The sequence below is a fragment of the Myotis daubentonii genome, chromosome 18 (genome assembly GCF_963259705.1).
Source record: "Myotis daubentonii chromosome 18, mMyoDau2.1, whole genome shotgun sequence".
Lineage (NCBI taxonomy): Eukaryota > Metazoa > Chordata > Mammalia > Chiroptera > Vespertilionidae > Myotis > Myotis daubentonii.
The window spans coordinates 12,083,784-12,097,447 of record NC_081857.1 but is presented as its reverse complement, the minus strand read 5'-3'; the positions used below and the strand labels follow the sequence as shown (position 1 = coordinate 12,097,447).

The following is a 13,664-nucleotide window of genomic DNA, read 5'->3' as shown; positions in this document are numbered from 1 at the left end:
CTACGCACCATGCTGGGTGGAAGAGGCCATGGTATTTGAGGACTCACATTCTAGATTCTAACAAGCCAGGGTCACGCCCTGTCTCTCTCACTCACAGCAATGTGGACTCGGGCTAATTACCGTTCCTCTCTCTGCCTCAGGTTCCCCATCTGTGCCAGGGGGAAAGGATGCCCTTTTCTCAAGGTCATCCTGAGCATCCCATGAGAGCTAGACATGGCCCTGTGTGCACAGTGACAAATGCTCAGTGTGTGCTTGCTCAGTGTAAGACTCCCGTCTTCTAGGATTCCTACCCTAGGAAGCCATGGGCAGGTGGAGGTTTAAATCTAGTCCCTGCAGCTGGGACTGGGGGTGCTGACAGAGCAGAGGAACAGGATGGGAACCTGTGGGAAGAATAAAAAACGACGCCTTCCCTGGGGCATTTCACGGCCTCCCGCAGAGACACGCCAGGACTCCTGAAAGCTGTGTCTGCTTGGCTTGAGTTGAAAACCACTTTCCGAGTATTCTACTTCTATGGGTTCTGCTTGGAACTCTGAGTTCAAAACACCAGCAGGCAACAGCTAAACCCCAGGCTCACAAGACAGTTCTGCTAACTGGCCGGTCAGGGGCTTCTACGTCAGGAAATGCCAGAGCAGCAGCAATGGGTTTGCAGACTTGAAAGTGACCTGCTCAGTGGCCACTTTGTCCTCTCGGGGGACAGCCTCTCCATCCACAGGGCCATGAACAGGGCTGCCTCTACTTTGCCAGGCCTTTCTGACGCCTCTCCCTGACCCACCACTTCCCACTGTGCCCGGGCCAGGTGCCTCCCTGCTCAGGACCTGCAGTCCAGCAGCACAGCCAGTTGGAATTTCAGGATCCCAGTTTGGGTGCACTCACCTTAGTGAGCTCTAAGAGTGAACAAGTCTCTGAGCTTCATTTTTTTAAAATATATTTTTATTGATTTCAGAGAGGAAGGAAGAGGGAAAGAAAGATAGAAACATCAATGATGAAAGAGAATCACTGATCAGCCGCCTCCTGCACACCCCACACTGGGGATCAAGCGCACAACCTGGGCATGTGCCCCAACCAGGAATCGAACCGTGACCTCCTGGTTCATAGGTTGACGCTCAACCACTGAGCCATGCCGGCTGAGCTCTGAGCTGCATTTTTATGTGAAATGGGGAAGTTAGTCCTTCCGTCTCAGGATGAGGCCACATGTGAGTCAGAGAGGTACCAGCATAAGAAGGTAGTGTGTGTTCAAAGAAAAGATAACAAGCAGGTACAGAACATCAGGTATGTTACATGCCAGTGCTTAGCACTGAATATATTACATCTCACTCAAACCTCACAGCAAACGACGATTATCCCCATGTTATGGATTAAGTAAACAAGGTTCCAGGAGGTCAAAGTCTTTGTCACGTGGCTAAGGAGGGGTGAAGCCTCCATTAAAGCCCTCATCTGATTCAATCTGGAGCCAGAACTTTTAAATAATCTTATTTGCTGTATTGCCTTTATTTTATTTTTTAATATATTTTATTGATTTTTCACAGAGAGGAAGGGAGAGAGATAGAGAGTTAGAAACATCGATGAGAGAGAAACATCTATCAGCTGCCTCCTGCACATCTCCCACTGGGGATGTGCCCGCAACCCAGGTACATGCCCTTGACCGGAATCGAACCCGGGACCCCTCAGTCCGCAGGCCGACGCTCTATCCACTGAGCCAAACCGGTTTTGGCAACCTTTATTTTTTTAAAATGTATTTTTATTGATTTCAGAAAGGAAGGGAGAGAGAGAGAGAGAGAGAGAGAGAGAGAGAGAGAGAAACATCAATGATGAGAGAGAATCCTTGATTGGCTGCCTCCTGCATGCCCACTACTGTGGATCATGTCCGCTACTGTGGATGGAGCCCGCAATTGACTGGAAAGAACCATGACCTTCTGGTTCATAGGTCAACGCTTGATCCACTGAGCCAAACCAGCTAGAGCTCTGTATTGCCTTGAAATGATTGCTAAGATATTCCATTTGTTGTTAATTATTCATCAATTGTTCTTGCAATGATTGCAATTATTATTGATGTTATCTGTGGCTGGGACGTTTCTGTCACACCTGTAAGAGGAGGGTAAATTTTGGGAGAACCCGTCCCACCCCCTCTGAGACCACCCCCGTGTCTTTGCAGTCCACCTCTACAAGTGCGCAGCCCAGCGGGAGAGCTGCGGCCTGTGCCTCAAGGCCGACCGGAAGTTTGAGTGCGGCTGGTGCAGCGGCGAGCGCAGGTGCACCCTCCACCAGCACTGTGCCAGCCCCTCCAGTCCCTGGCTCGACTGGTCCAGCCACAACGTTAAGTGCTCCAACCCGCAGATCACCGAGGTGAGTCCCCCCCGCGTTCCAGAGCAGAACGGGATGGCCAGGAGCTGACCCCAGGGCAGTGGGACAGGAGCGCCAGCTGAGCCTTTGTGGAAGAATTCTTGGCCTCTCGGGGGTGTCTCGATGGCCCACATCCAGGGGTCAGTGACAAGTGTATGGAAGTGTGCCCTCGCGCCTGTACAAGAGTGTGCGTGCACCCAACAAGGGAGGCAGAGCCAGGCCTGCTGGCCGGGAAGCGGGGGCGGCACTGGATGGGAAATTGGCCACGTGGCCGGTGAACGTTTCAGAAAGCAGGTTTCGCTTTTCTCAGCAGAAATGCGATTTCAGCAGCTGAGATTAGCTCCGAGTTGCACAGTTGAACACGGAGGAAGTAAAGGCAGGCGCTCCATCAGCCACCGTGCCGTTTCCCAGGGTTTACTCTGTCCCAAGTTTTGTGTGCATTTTAATGGGAAGAAACAGGTAATTAATTATCCTGGGGAAAAATGATGTTTCCTGAATAGCAAATTGCAAAGGACGATGAATAGGTGATGTGCATGGAAATGCAGCTGCTGGGGTTTGAACGGCCTGGGAGAGGCATAGTTGAATTTAACGTTGCCGGCGTTCACGTACTCATCACTCTTCACTGCTCCCAACTCGCTGACTGTCACCTGTGCCACGAAACTAGCTGCACGTTCCTCTGGTTACGAGGCATAAAAAGGCCTGGGCAGGTACCACCGTGGTCTGTGTTCGAAGAAGTCAGGGACGGGCCGCTCCTCTTCTACCTCTTTTCTGAGCAGAAGCTCTGTCCCTTTTCCTGCCTCCTTTTCACTTCCGGCCAAAGAAAGCACCTCTGCTCTCCCCTGTGTTGCCGGGTCCTGGGAAACCTCTGAAGCATCCTTATGATCATATCCAAGATGCAGAGCAGAGAAAAGAAAACCCTTGAGATCAAACGAATATTGTTCACCTACAGCTGGGTCATTTGGAGAGCGAGCACATATTCATGTAGTGGCTTTGGTTGTCACGGTCTCAGGCAGTCCTCACAACCATTCTCAGCTCCATTTGACAGATGAAGACAACGAGGCTCAGAGGAAGGGAGTGAGTTGCCCAAGTTCACACAGCCGTTAAGTGTCAGAGCCCCAATTTTAGCTTGGATGTATTTAATTATAAAACCATTTTTAAAGCCTTCACTTTACTATTTTTGCTCAAGTTACATAAAACAAGCAGTGGTGCTTCCCCTTCCTGTATATCAGACCTGTCTAGCTGCTATGGACCAGATAGAGGCCAGCCATCCACAGGGCAGCATATCCCAGGGGAAACGCAGTGCTGGGGGCAGGTGGTTTCTGCACCCAGGCCCTCGGGCAACCAATAGGAAGGTGCTCTGAGACTGTAGAGAGACACTGCCTGTCAAAGACTGGGCTTCTCCAATCCCATTGCACTTTCGGATGTGGCCAGTGACGGGGCCCACTGGCTTTCCCCTGTGCATTTATTTATCTCGCGGGAAAGAATGCTTACAGGGCTGTCCCAGCCTCTGCTCTCAGTCAGCTGGCTCCCCGACCTGCTCAGGGCTCCACGCCTTCACCCCGATTGTCATGATTTCCAGCAGCTGTTGGCCTGAAACGTGCTCTGTTCTGTAATTCTTCTTGTTGATGCAGTTGTGGCCTCTACGTCTCTGTGCCTGTGTCATCGGGGCTCTTAAATGAGCCGGGGACTCCACCATCACCTCCCACCTCTGCCAACCCTGGCTGCTGCTCCAGCCCCATGTTGTCTACTCCCTGACTGGCAGGCCCCCCGCCCCCAAGCCCCAAAGCAGGCTTCTCCCCGGGAAACCTCTGCCTCCACCGCCCCTGCTCACTGACCGGGGACTGACAGGCTGCTCTGCTCACAGAGGACACCCAGCTACACGATGCTAATTAACCCCCTGAGGTAATTAGGCTGTAATTGATTTTCCCAGAGAACATAGCAGCAGGAGCCAGAGGCCCTGAGCAGTGGGATCTCCTGTTGGTGTTTTTCAAGCAGAGGCGGTGGAGGAAGGAAAGTGCATGTTGTTGGAGAGACAAATCCATGCTGTGCCCCAAGCCACTGTGGGCAGATCATTCTGGACAGGACATGGGGGGAAGGAGGACCCGGGCTTGGAACGTTTGACTCACTATTATCAGGAATATTTTCTTTCACTTTACATCTCCTCCTTCCAACCTATCCTCCTCTCCCTGTAAAAGCCATTTTCAATTTTTTTAACTTTTGAAATAATTGCAGACTTAACAAAAGGCACAAAAATAGAACTGCCATGTATCCTTCACCCAGATTCTCTAAAATTAACATGTTACATAACCACAATGTAATGATCAAAATCGGGAAATTAACGTTGATACAATAATGCCATCTCCTATAGATGCCTCGTTCACATTTTGCCTGTTGTCCCTCTGAAGTCCTTTTTTTCTGGTCCAGGATCCAGCCCAGGGTCAAAGGTGACACTCATTGTCATGTCCCCTTCATGCTCTGATCATTCTTTGTGTTTCATGACCTTGATACTGTCGAAGGAGGATACAGGCCAATTATCTTGTGGTTGTTCCTCAATTTGTGGATTTGCCCGATGTTTCTTCATGATTAAATTCGGGTTATATGTTTCTGGCAGTGAGCACTAAAAGAAAAAAATTGTAGGTTACGTGTCAAAAGGGCACAGGGGCCAACTTGATTTGGCCCCAGTGGGCAAATCTGCGGCAATTTTAGCAAGAAAATAAATAATGATCCTAATGGGCTGTAAGAAATAGAATAAAATAAGAATTGATGGTCCTCAGTGATATAAATAAACAACTCATGCAGGAGAGAGAAGGCTCTTCTTTATACTAGAATTTCAGCTCCGAAATGTAGAGGGAATTATGGAAATAGAAAAACCATCGTTTGGCAAAACTCACAGTGATAATTGTTTGAGGCAAGAATGGCCAATGAATGTTAAAATTAGTGGATGAAAGTATGATGAGAAATATGATATGTACATAGTCTCAAGCTATCTCCCCCAAGATACTTATGAATTACAATAAGAAATACTAACTTCACAGCAAAAACACCTGGCACGTGCAACCTCAGCCACGGGATCAAAGTTAACTTCTTAGGAATGGGGAAACCAGCCTCATGTGCCCCTCCATAGCATGTGCTAAGAACATGACCTCATTTCTATGGCTTTTTTTTTTTTTTTTGCCCAAAATGTATAACTTGTTTAAAGTAACTTTTAAGAAGAATTAACTTATTTTCTTTACCTCAGCTTTTTGGCCAATTCCTTGACATTAGGATAGGTCTTTTTTTAAAATAATTAGTATTATATGAGACCCATGCTCTTTTTCTCCTCCTTGTCCCTGGAATTCTATGAGACTCATGCCCTTTTCTCCTTATCCCTGGAATTCTATAGGATCCGTGCCCTTTTCTCCTCCTTATCCCTGGAATTCTATGAGATCCATGCCCTTTTCTCCTTATCCCTGGAATTCTATGAGATCCATGCCCTGTTTCTCCTCCTTGTCCCTGGAATTCTATGAGATCTATGCCTTTTTTCTCCTCCTTATCCCTGGAATTCTATGAGATCCATGCCCTTTTCTCCTCCTTATCCCTGGAATTCTATGAGATCCATGCCCTTTTCTCCTCCTTATCCCTGGAATTCTATGAGATCCATGCCCTGTTTCTCCTCCTTGTCCCTGGAATTCTATGAGATCTATGCCTTTTTTCTCCTCCTTGTCTCTGGCCCTTATGGGTATCCCCTCAGTGCAAGCCCCCGTGCAAACAGAAGCTATTTCCTATGAAGAGGCTTCTTGAGGGGTGGAAAGAGGAGGATGCTATGACAGCTGTGAAGGCTGCTGGGGGCTGCAGAACTTCCAAAGCTAGAAACCCAGTGGAGCTGGAATGGGTGCTGACCTTTCCAGGGGCAGGCAACTCAATGAGATGCCCCGAATGAACGAGTTCTGCTTTAGGAAAAGGAGTGGGCCCGAGTTTAGTTAGATGAACAGCTGTGTTCTTCCTTAACGCCCCCTTACACCCCCCCCCCCGCTGTCTCCATGACAACCAAGCCCACCCCTAGAGACCCATCTCTTATGGAGGTTTCATGTAAGACAAGCCTTACAGCCTATCGAATTTCCCAGTTTGCATAAACTTCAGGTTAGGACCCCCTCAGGACTCGCCGTCTGCTCCTTCCCAGCCAGCCCGTGTTGTGATAATGACGCTGTCCCCCGTGGGAGGCATCCCCGGCTGCTCCCACTCCAGCTGTCATCCTGGATGTCTGTGCACGTGTCACCTGTTCAACCCCAGGAACAGGCGACGTGCAGAGGGTGGGAAAGCCCAGGAGGGGAGATGCCTGGCCCATCGCGTTTCTGTTCTTCCCAGCGTGTGCTTCGGGTCCTGCTGGGACCTCGGAGAGGGGGATGTGACGCGCCACCCACTAGACAGGAAGGCTCAGAAAGAACATTTTCCAAGAGGCTGTGAGTGGGCAGCATCCAGGAGGAAGGGGAAGGATACAGACTATGTTCTTTGGGAGGAGAAATTTGGGAAGGCCAGGGGCTTTGGGGCTCATGTGACAGAGGTCTCCACTCAAAGTGAATGTATTAGTTGTTAGGGCGGCAGTTACAAGACACCACCAACTGGGCAGCTTAAACAACAGAAATTTGTTTTCTTATAGTTCTGGAGGTTAGAGGTCCAAGATCAAGGTGTTGGCAGGGTCGGTTTCTTCTGAGGCTGTGAGGACAGTCTGTTCCATGCCTCTCCCCCAGCTTCGGGGGTTGTGGCAATCTTTGGCTTTTCTTGGCTTTATAGAAGCATCACCCCAATCTCCACCTTCATGTCCACATGCTGTTCTCTCTGGGTTCATGTCTATCTCCAGCTTTTACAACAATAAGACCACAGTCATGTTAAATTAGGGCCAACACTAAGGCTCCCGTTTGAACTTGGTTACCTCTGTAAATCGTGTCTCCAAATAAGGTCCCAGTCTACGGGAATGGGAGCTAGAGCTTCAACATACGGATTTGGAGGGGACAGAGTTCACCTCGTAACAGCATTCTGTGAAAAAAAGGAGATGCCCAGCTTTAAGGAAATGAATTCTCTCATTCATTATTCATTTAGTGAGTGCCTGCTGTATGCCATGCACTGGGCGAGGCCTGAAGTTCTCGCTGATAGGTTAGTCCTGGGGGAGGAGGCGGGACAATGCAGCCTCTCTCTGTAGAACTCCAGCCTATCTCTGCACTTGGCCACCAGAAAGAGGCTGGGAACTGCTTGCCCTGCAGCCAGTCTGCTTTCTCCGAAGGACCTGAGACGGTCACTTCTAATCTACACCCCTTGCTGTCGTCTCCTGTTTGGAAAGAGGACTGCAGCAGGGTCCTAGCTCTCCACGCCTAAGAGGACACAAACTTCAGGCCAGGGACACGAAGCGATGAGCCGCATCCTAGTTCTGGGAGTCTTAGCAATAACAGCTTTTCCTTAACGAGACTGCTGTGTGCCAGGACCTGTGCACTTTGCATACCTACGACGCCTAAGAGATGGTTATAAGTATCTTCATTTAAGAGTTGGGGAAGCTGTGCTTAGGGAAGTAAACAGTTTGCCGGAAGTCATGCATTGGTTCGTGGCAGAGCAAACTCAAGGCCAGGCCGCTGACTCCAGAAAGCAGACTCTCCCACCATGCCATGTGACCGCTCTTGGTCAGAGGAGTGGAGGGGTTCTCCCTTGCTATACACCTCACTCCACTCCACGTATATCAGAAATGCCTGGGCCCAGGGTCAGAATCCTCTGGAAGAGCCAAGAGATGCCAGACAAGCTGAGAGCATTGGCTGTGCTTTGTATTGAGCCTTAAAAGACAAAACAAACAAAAAAAACCGTTACATAACTAGGTCCACACATTCCTGTGAGTGGGGGGAAAACAGGAAGAGCGTTTTGGGGTGCTCTTGAGCTTAAGGATGTCACTTCTTGCCGGCCTAGGGCAGATGTAACTTTAATTTCGGGTTTCTTAAAGCCACCAGACTTGATTTGGTTGGTTTCTGGTTGTCTTTATTAGTTCTGTGATGGTTCAGGTGAAAGTTGGAAGTTCCCTAGGCTGGTGGCTCAGATCTCAGCCCGAAGGGAGAACCCGGAGGATGGGGTCCCGTGGTCCACAGTTGTAGCTGAGAACGAGGTCAGGGTGAAGTAATGGCCAGAACTGCAAGGGGTGAGTCCCCAGTGCTGGACCCTCAGGACGTGACCAGGAACCTACCACCACTTGGATCCCAAAGAAGGTCCCTGTGTGTTTCTGAAGTCACCTGCCACATTGCCTAGTGAGGGTACACGCAGGCCAGGACGCAGTTGTCTCTCCATTGATCACCTTGTAGCTTTTGCTTTATATATTTTTCAACTTCACCAACTTCCCCTACACCTCACTAGTCCCTGCCCAGGAGATAGTCCTTCTCTTTAACGTTATCTTAGGTACATGTTCCTAGGAAAGAAAGCCCGTTGCAGAAAACCGTGTACACCTCCCTCCAAGACCAAGCCTAAATCATGTTGCTGTTTGACAGGATTCATCACTCTGGCTTCCTCCTGCTTCCCTCCTGCCCAAATGACTTAAAGAAGATTTCCCCCCTGGGTTCCCTCAGGTTCAAATGCATTTGTGAAACCGTTTGGGGAGCTGGGCTTTTACAAGTATTTACCAGTATCTGCAAGGCTGCCTCAAATCTCCGCAGAAAAGGCCAAACGCCACCTGCCCGGGGCCAGAGTGACTGGCTGCAAAGTTCCCGACAAATACAAGAGAAGTAGCCCACGTTGCTGAGAAACAAGTCAGCACTCTGATCCCCGTTCCTTTATTTGCAGGCCTCATTAATATAACATCCCTGCAACACACCGCTAACGGGGGATGGTGTCAAGATGAATAATGGAGTTACTCTGCTGAGATAACAATTAGGTTTTGAATGTCCTATCAGCTAAGACAGAGGCAGCCAGGATTCATGTCGGGTAGGAGAGCTGGCACCGCCAGGGCTATAGATTCCTGCAGAGCCATCAGCTGGGCTCTCGCCCACTGTGAAGAGTGTGCACACCCACGTGCGCGCGCGCACACACACACACACACACACACACACACACCCCAAGTTGGAAAAGACTGTGACAATGTGCTATCTTGGATGAGCATCAGGTGTCTTTGGGATCCAGGGTGGGATCAGCATTCGCAGGCACAATGCCAGCATCACTGCTCTCTATGGTTAGGGAAGCTCTAAGCAACAGGAAAGGAGTGAGTCAGGAGATGAGCCTTGTCCTCACAGACTTGTCTTGATTGTGGGATGCTTGAGCTTTGATCCACAATGTGACCTGAGTCCCCACCAAGAACAACACCAGAGGCTCACCTGCATAGGAGCCAGAGCCACTTGCCGTGGCTGGTGTGGCTCAGTCGGTTGGAGCACCATCCCGTACACCAAATTCCCAGTCAGAGCACAGACCCAGGATGTGGGTTCAGTACTGGGTCAGGGTGTGTGTGTCAGGCAGCCAATCCATGTTTCTCGCTCACATCGATGTTCCCTCCCTTCCTCCCTCTTTTTTTCCCTTCCTCTCTCTAGAATCAATTTTTTTTTAGAAAAAAGGAGACATTTTTCCTCTGGTCTTTAGCTAGCCCACCTTCTGCCCGATTTCTTACTCATAAAATAATAAGAAGAAAAATAATTAACTAAGAGTCACTGAATGCTTAACCTGGCACCTCGCATGGGGCTTCGCATCTCAGGTATGTTAACTCATTCAGACCCGACAGTAACTTTTAGGAGGTTGAGCTATTATAATTGCCAGCCCCATCGGACAGGTGAGGAAAGCAAGGCTCTGTGAGGTGTGGTAACTCCCTTGAATTCACTGCTAGTAAGTTTTAGGACTGGGACTTAACCCTCAGCTACTTGATGCTAGAGCCCGCCTTTGACCAGTAGACCATTCTCAACCCCTCTCCTGGGCTCACTTAGACAATTGGAACTCTCACCACAGGGCTGGAGGCAGGGAAGGGCTGGCCTCTGGCATCAGCCCGCTGCAGGGATGGGGAGAAAGCCAGTGCCCACTCCCAGGGACAGGTGCCGGAGGGAAGGGGGGTACAGTCACAGGGACAGGGGCAGAGAGGAGAGAGGAGGGAAGCTGAGAAGTTTGGAGAGACCTCAGTGACCAGCAAAGCCAAACTCAGAGCTTGGAAAGCAGCAAGCTTGGCCTTAGCTGAGGGAGGGGACGGGGGCCTGAGGAGAGGGAACCCATGGGCAGATCAGCTTGAGTTGACCCAGGATCTGCCCCAGGGTGGGATGATGACCAGCTCAGGCACTGTTGTGCCGAGGCTGAAAGCACAGGTTAGATAGGCCTAGCTGGGCTCTGCCACTCCCTGTGCAACCTTGAGCAAGTTACTTAACCTCTCTGGACCACTATTCCCCATCTATACAATAGCAATCATAATAGTCCCTCCCTCCAAGCTTGTTTGGAGCGCATCATGGGATAAATATGTAAAGCCCTTGGCACAATTCCTGGCTCATGATAAGTACTTAGTAAGTGCAGAGCCGGTCGTCATCATTAGCAGAATCTTTAATGACCTGGAGCGGATGCCGGATTCTGTCTTTTCTCACTGTGTCTATCAGACAAGAGATGCAACCAGAGGAAGATGGGTTCCAGGATGGGAGCTGGGCTTTGTGAGGCGCCCACCAAGAAGGGGTTCTCCTCTGACCCCTTAAGCCTGGACCCAGCAGGAGGCCCCCACTCCACCCCTGCAAGGCTCCTGAGCCCCAGGAATGGCCCACCCCACACTCCCCAGGCTGCGGAGCCCCGGGCCTGGCACCTCCCTCACCACTCCCTGGTGCAGCCCCTGGGAGCTCTCCAGCTGTAATTAACCGGCTGCATCTGCGCTGGCCCTAGGGCGGCTTGGTGGCACAGTTCCCTCCAAACTGCTCCATGAGAATCAGGGTGAGTGCAGCAGCATGGGGACTGGTTTCCAGGTCACGGCACCCACGGTGGAAACACACGTGACACAGTCGGACAGGAACACAGATTCAGCCGCGGTGCGGGGCAGTGGGGTCTGGGGAGCTGGGGAAGTGGCTCTCCAAACCAGAGGTGTTGGGAGGCTTTGAGCGTGAGAGGACCCAGCAGGACACAAGACTGTCCGAGTTAGTCCCCTGCCATCAGCACACGCCAGCCTCACCCCACATCCTCTGGCTGAAGATGAGCAGATGAAGAAGTGCTCGGCCAGGACTCAGACTAACTAACCCCTTTATACCCAGGCCTGGTCAGTGACTGCTTCTCAGATGGAGTTTAGGGCTGCTGAACTCAGCCCTTCGCCCTAATGCGTTCCCACGTTTTCCTTCCGAATCCTGCAAATAGACAAACACTTCATAGCCTACAGCCAGTTAAAAGGCCAGTACTCTTAAGACAAGGTAATAACCGGAACCTAATGTCCCATTAAGATGCAAATAAAGGTTTCTTTAGGGAGGAGAGACTAGCAGGGTGAGAGGTGCCTAAAACGGGCGAAGGAAGCCCAGAGAGAAAAGAAAGGAAGGGGAAGGAGACCAAGGGGCTACCCTGGCCCTCGCATTTGCGCAGGACCGGCCTGGGGAATGTCTGCGTGACAAGGGAAGGAAGTCCTGGGCACAAGCCTAGGGGTCACTACCCTCTCCGAGGACGCACGGGAACCCGAGGTCCAAAGACCAGCATCTGCAGTGATCAAAGGGCTTAGAAAACAAGATCTCCCGACAGAAGGCTAAGAGAATCACAGCAGCGAAGGCCAGGGGTGACAGATTGGCCGTCCTCAGTGTCTGAAAGATGTTTGATGAGGAGGCAGCTGCTAAGTCGTCCGTTCGATGCGGAATCACAGCGGAAACTGGCTTACATGAAAGCCGGGGAGATGCAGAAAGAGCGTCCTGATGATTCCACGTGGAGAAGCAGCAGCATCCCCAGCCACACTGGGCACCTCCATGCTCCCAGCCGTCATGAAAGGGCAGTTTGTTCCAGAATCCGGTCGAGACCAGCACTTCCCAGTCACAAGAGCTGGGGATGTCTGTCAAGGCAGCGCGCTGAGTATTAGGTTGCTAAGCTAATGTGAGAGGGTCCCTGTCCCAAGATAGTTATCAACTCGATGAGGAAAAGGCAGTTACAGTCCCTGTGGGCTCTGCTGTCCCGGGACCTTCCCAGAGGGCAGTGGGCGTGTAGGAGAAGGTGCTGCCAACCCTACCCCAGGGAGTCAGAGAAAGCCTCTGACTCGCAGTGGGCACGCTTCCTGGGCATTTCAAATGCACATGGGAGTTAGCTGTCTAGCTGTGGGGACCCAGAGCTCAGGGAGGTGGGTAGGGAGGGGGTCCCAGCAGGAGCAAGCACAGAACGTAGGGGAGATCGTCATGCCCCCTTCGCCCCCCTCAGCAACAGCAGCTGCTTCTGGGATCCTCTCTCCCTCGTGCCTGACTTCGGGCTCTGACTGCCGAGGACCACAGAGAATTTAAATAGCTCTCTGGTCCACATGATAATAGGTTTCAGAGCACGGGGCTGAAATGAGTCAATATCTAAAGATCTTGCCAGCTGATTTCACAGGTTTTCAGCTTCCTTCTCCCTCTCTCCACGCCCTCAGCCACTGCACACACACACACACACACACACACACACACACACACACACTCAGCCCAAACTGCCAAACCACTTGTTTGTGTGGATGTCTCATTCAGAATTACTGAATTACTTAAAATAATCCATTGCATTTATTATGAAGGTCAGTGCCTACCCCAGAACGGCTACTAGCCAAGGGAAAAAGACGTGGTGAGAGAAGGACGGGAGGAAGGGATGTGGACCATTTTAGACAGGACCAGTGTCTTCCCAAATTTATTCCAGGAGAAAAGGTGATGCATGGCTCAGACTATGCTTCTGTGCAGGGCCCAGAACCCACCAAAACCCAGGCCCTGTCCTCAGCACCCCAGCCACTCCCTGCCCAAGCCCAGGCTGCAGGCCACCTCCCAGGCTTTCTCCAGTCAACCCAGGGCACCTCTTCCCAGCTGGGCCACCCCAGCATCTAGGTTATGTGTGTCTGGTCCACGTGTCCTCCTTCCAGATCAGCAGGAAGAGCCCCACCCTCTAAAGCTCCCGACCAACACTGCCACCCCGTGATTTTGTGATCTAGGAAGGCACAGGTATGGGGGAACACAAGGAAGGAAATGGCCTACTTTCAAGGCCTGCTCTCCAACCCACCACTGCATTAGGGACTTTCCAACATCCCTGTGAGGCGAGCATCACTGTCCGTTTTCTGATAAGGACACAGGGATGGAAGGTCACACAGCCCACACGTGTCGGAGCTGGAATTCAAACTCAAGTCTATCTGACGCCAGAGGCCACTCTCTTCCTGCTACAGACACTGCCTGAGCATCGGA

The 13,664-nt window shown here is 51.1% G+C and overlaps 1 protein-coding gene across 3 annotated transcripts in view; it reads left to right on the top strand.

Annotated features, from left to right (window-relative positions):
* Positions 1-13,664, top strand: part of PLXNA2 (plexin A2) — a 214,114-nt gene that overhangs the window by 155,355 nt on the left and 45,095 nt on the right. For 2 of the 3 annotated variants that reach the window (XM_059673734.1, XM_059673733.1), the window contains one exon: positions 2,153-2,343. The exons of the other annotated variant lie outside the window; for it this stretch is intronic. In XM_059673734.1, the coding sequence (XP_059529717.1) occupies positions 2,153-2,343 (191 nt within the window). The remainder of the gene's footprint in view (positions 1-2,152; positions 2,344-13,664) is intronic. 3 annotated transcript variants of the gene reach the window in all.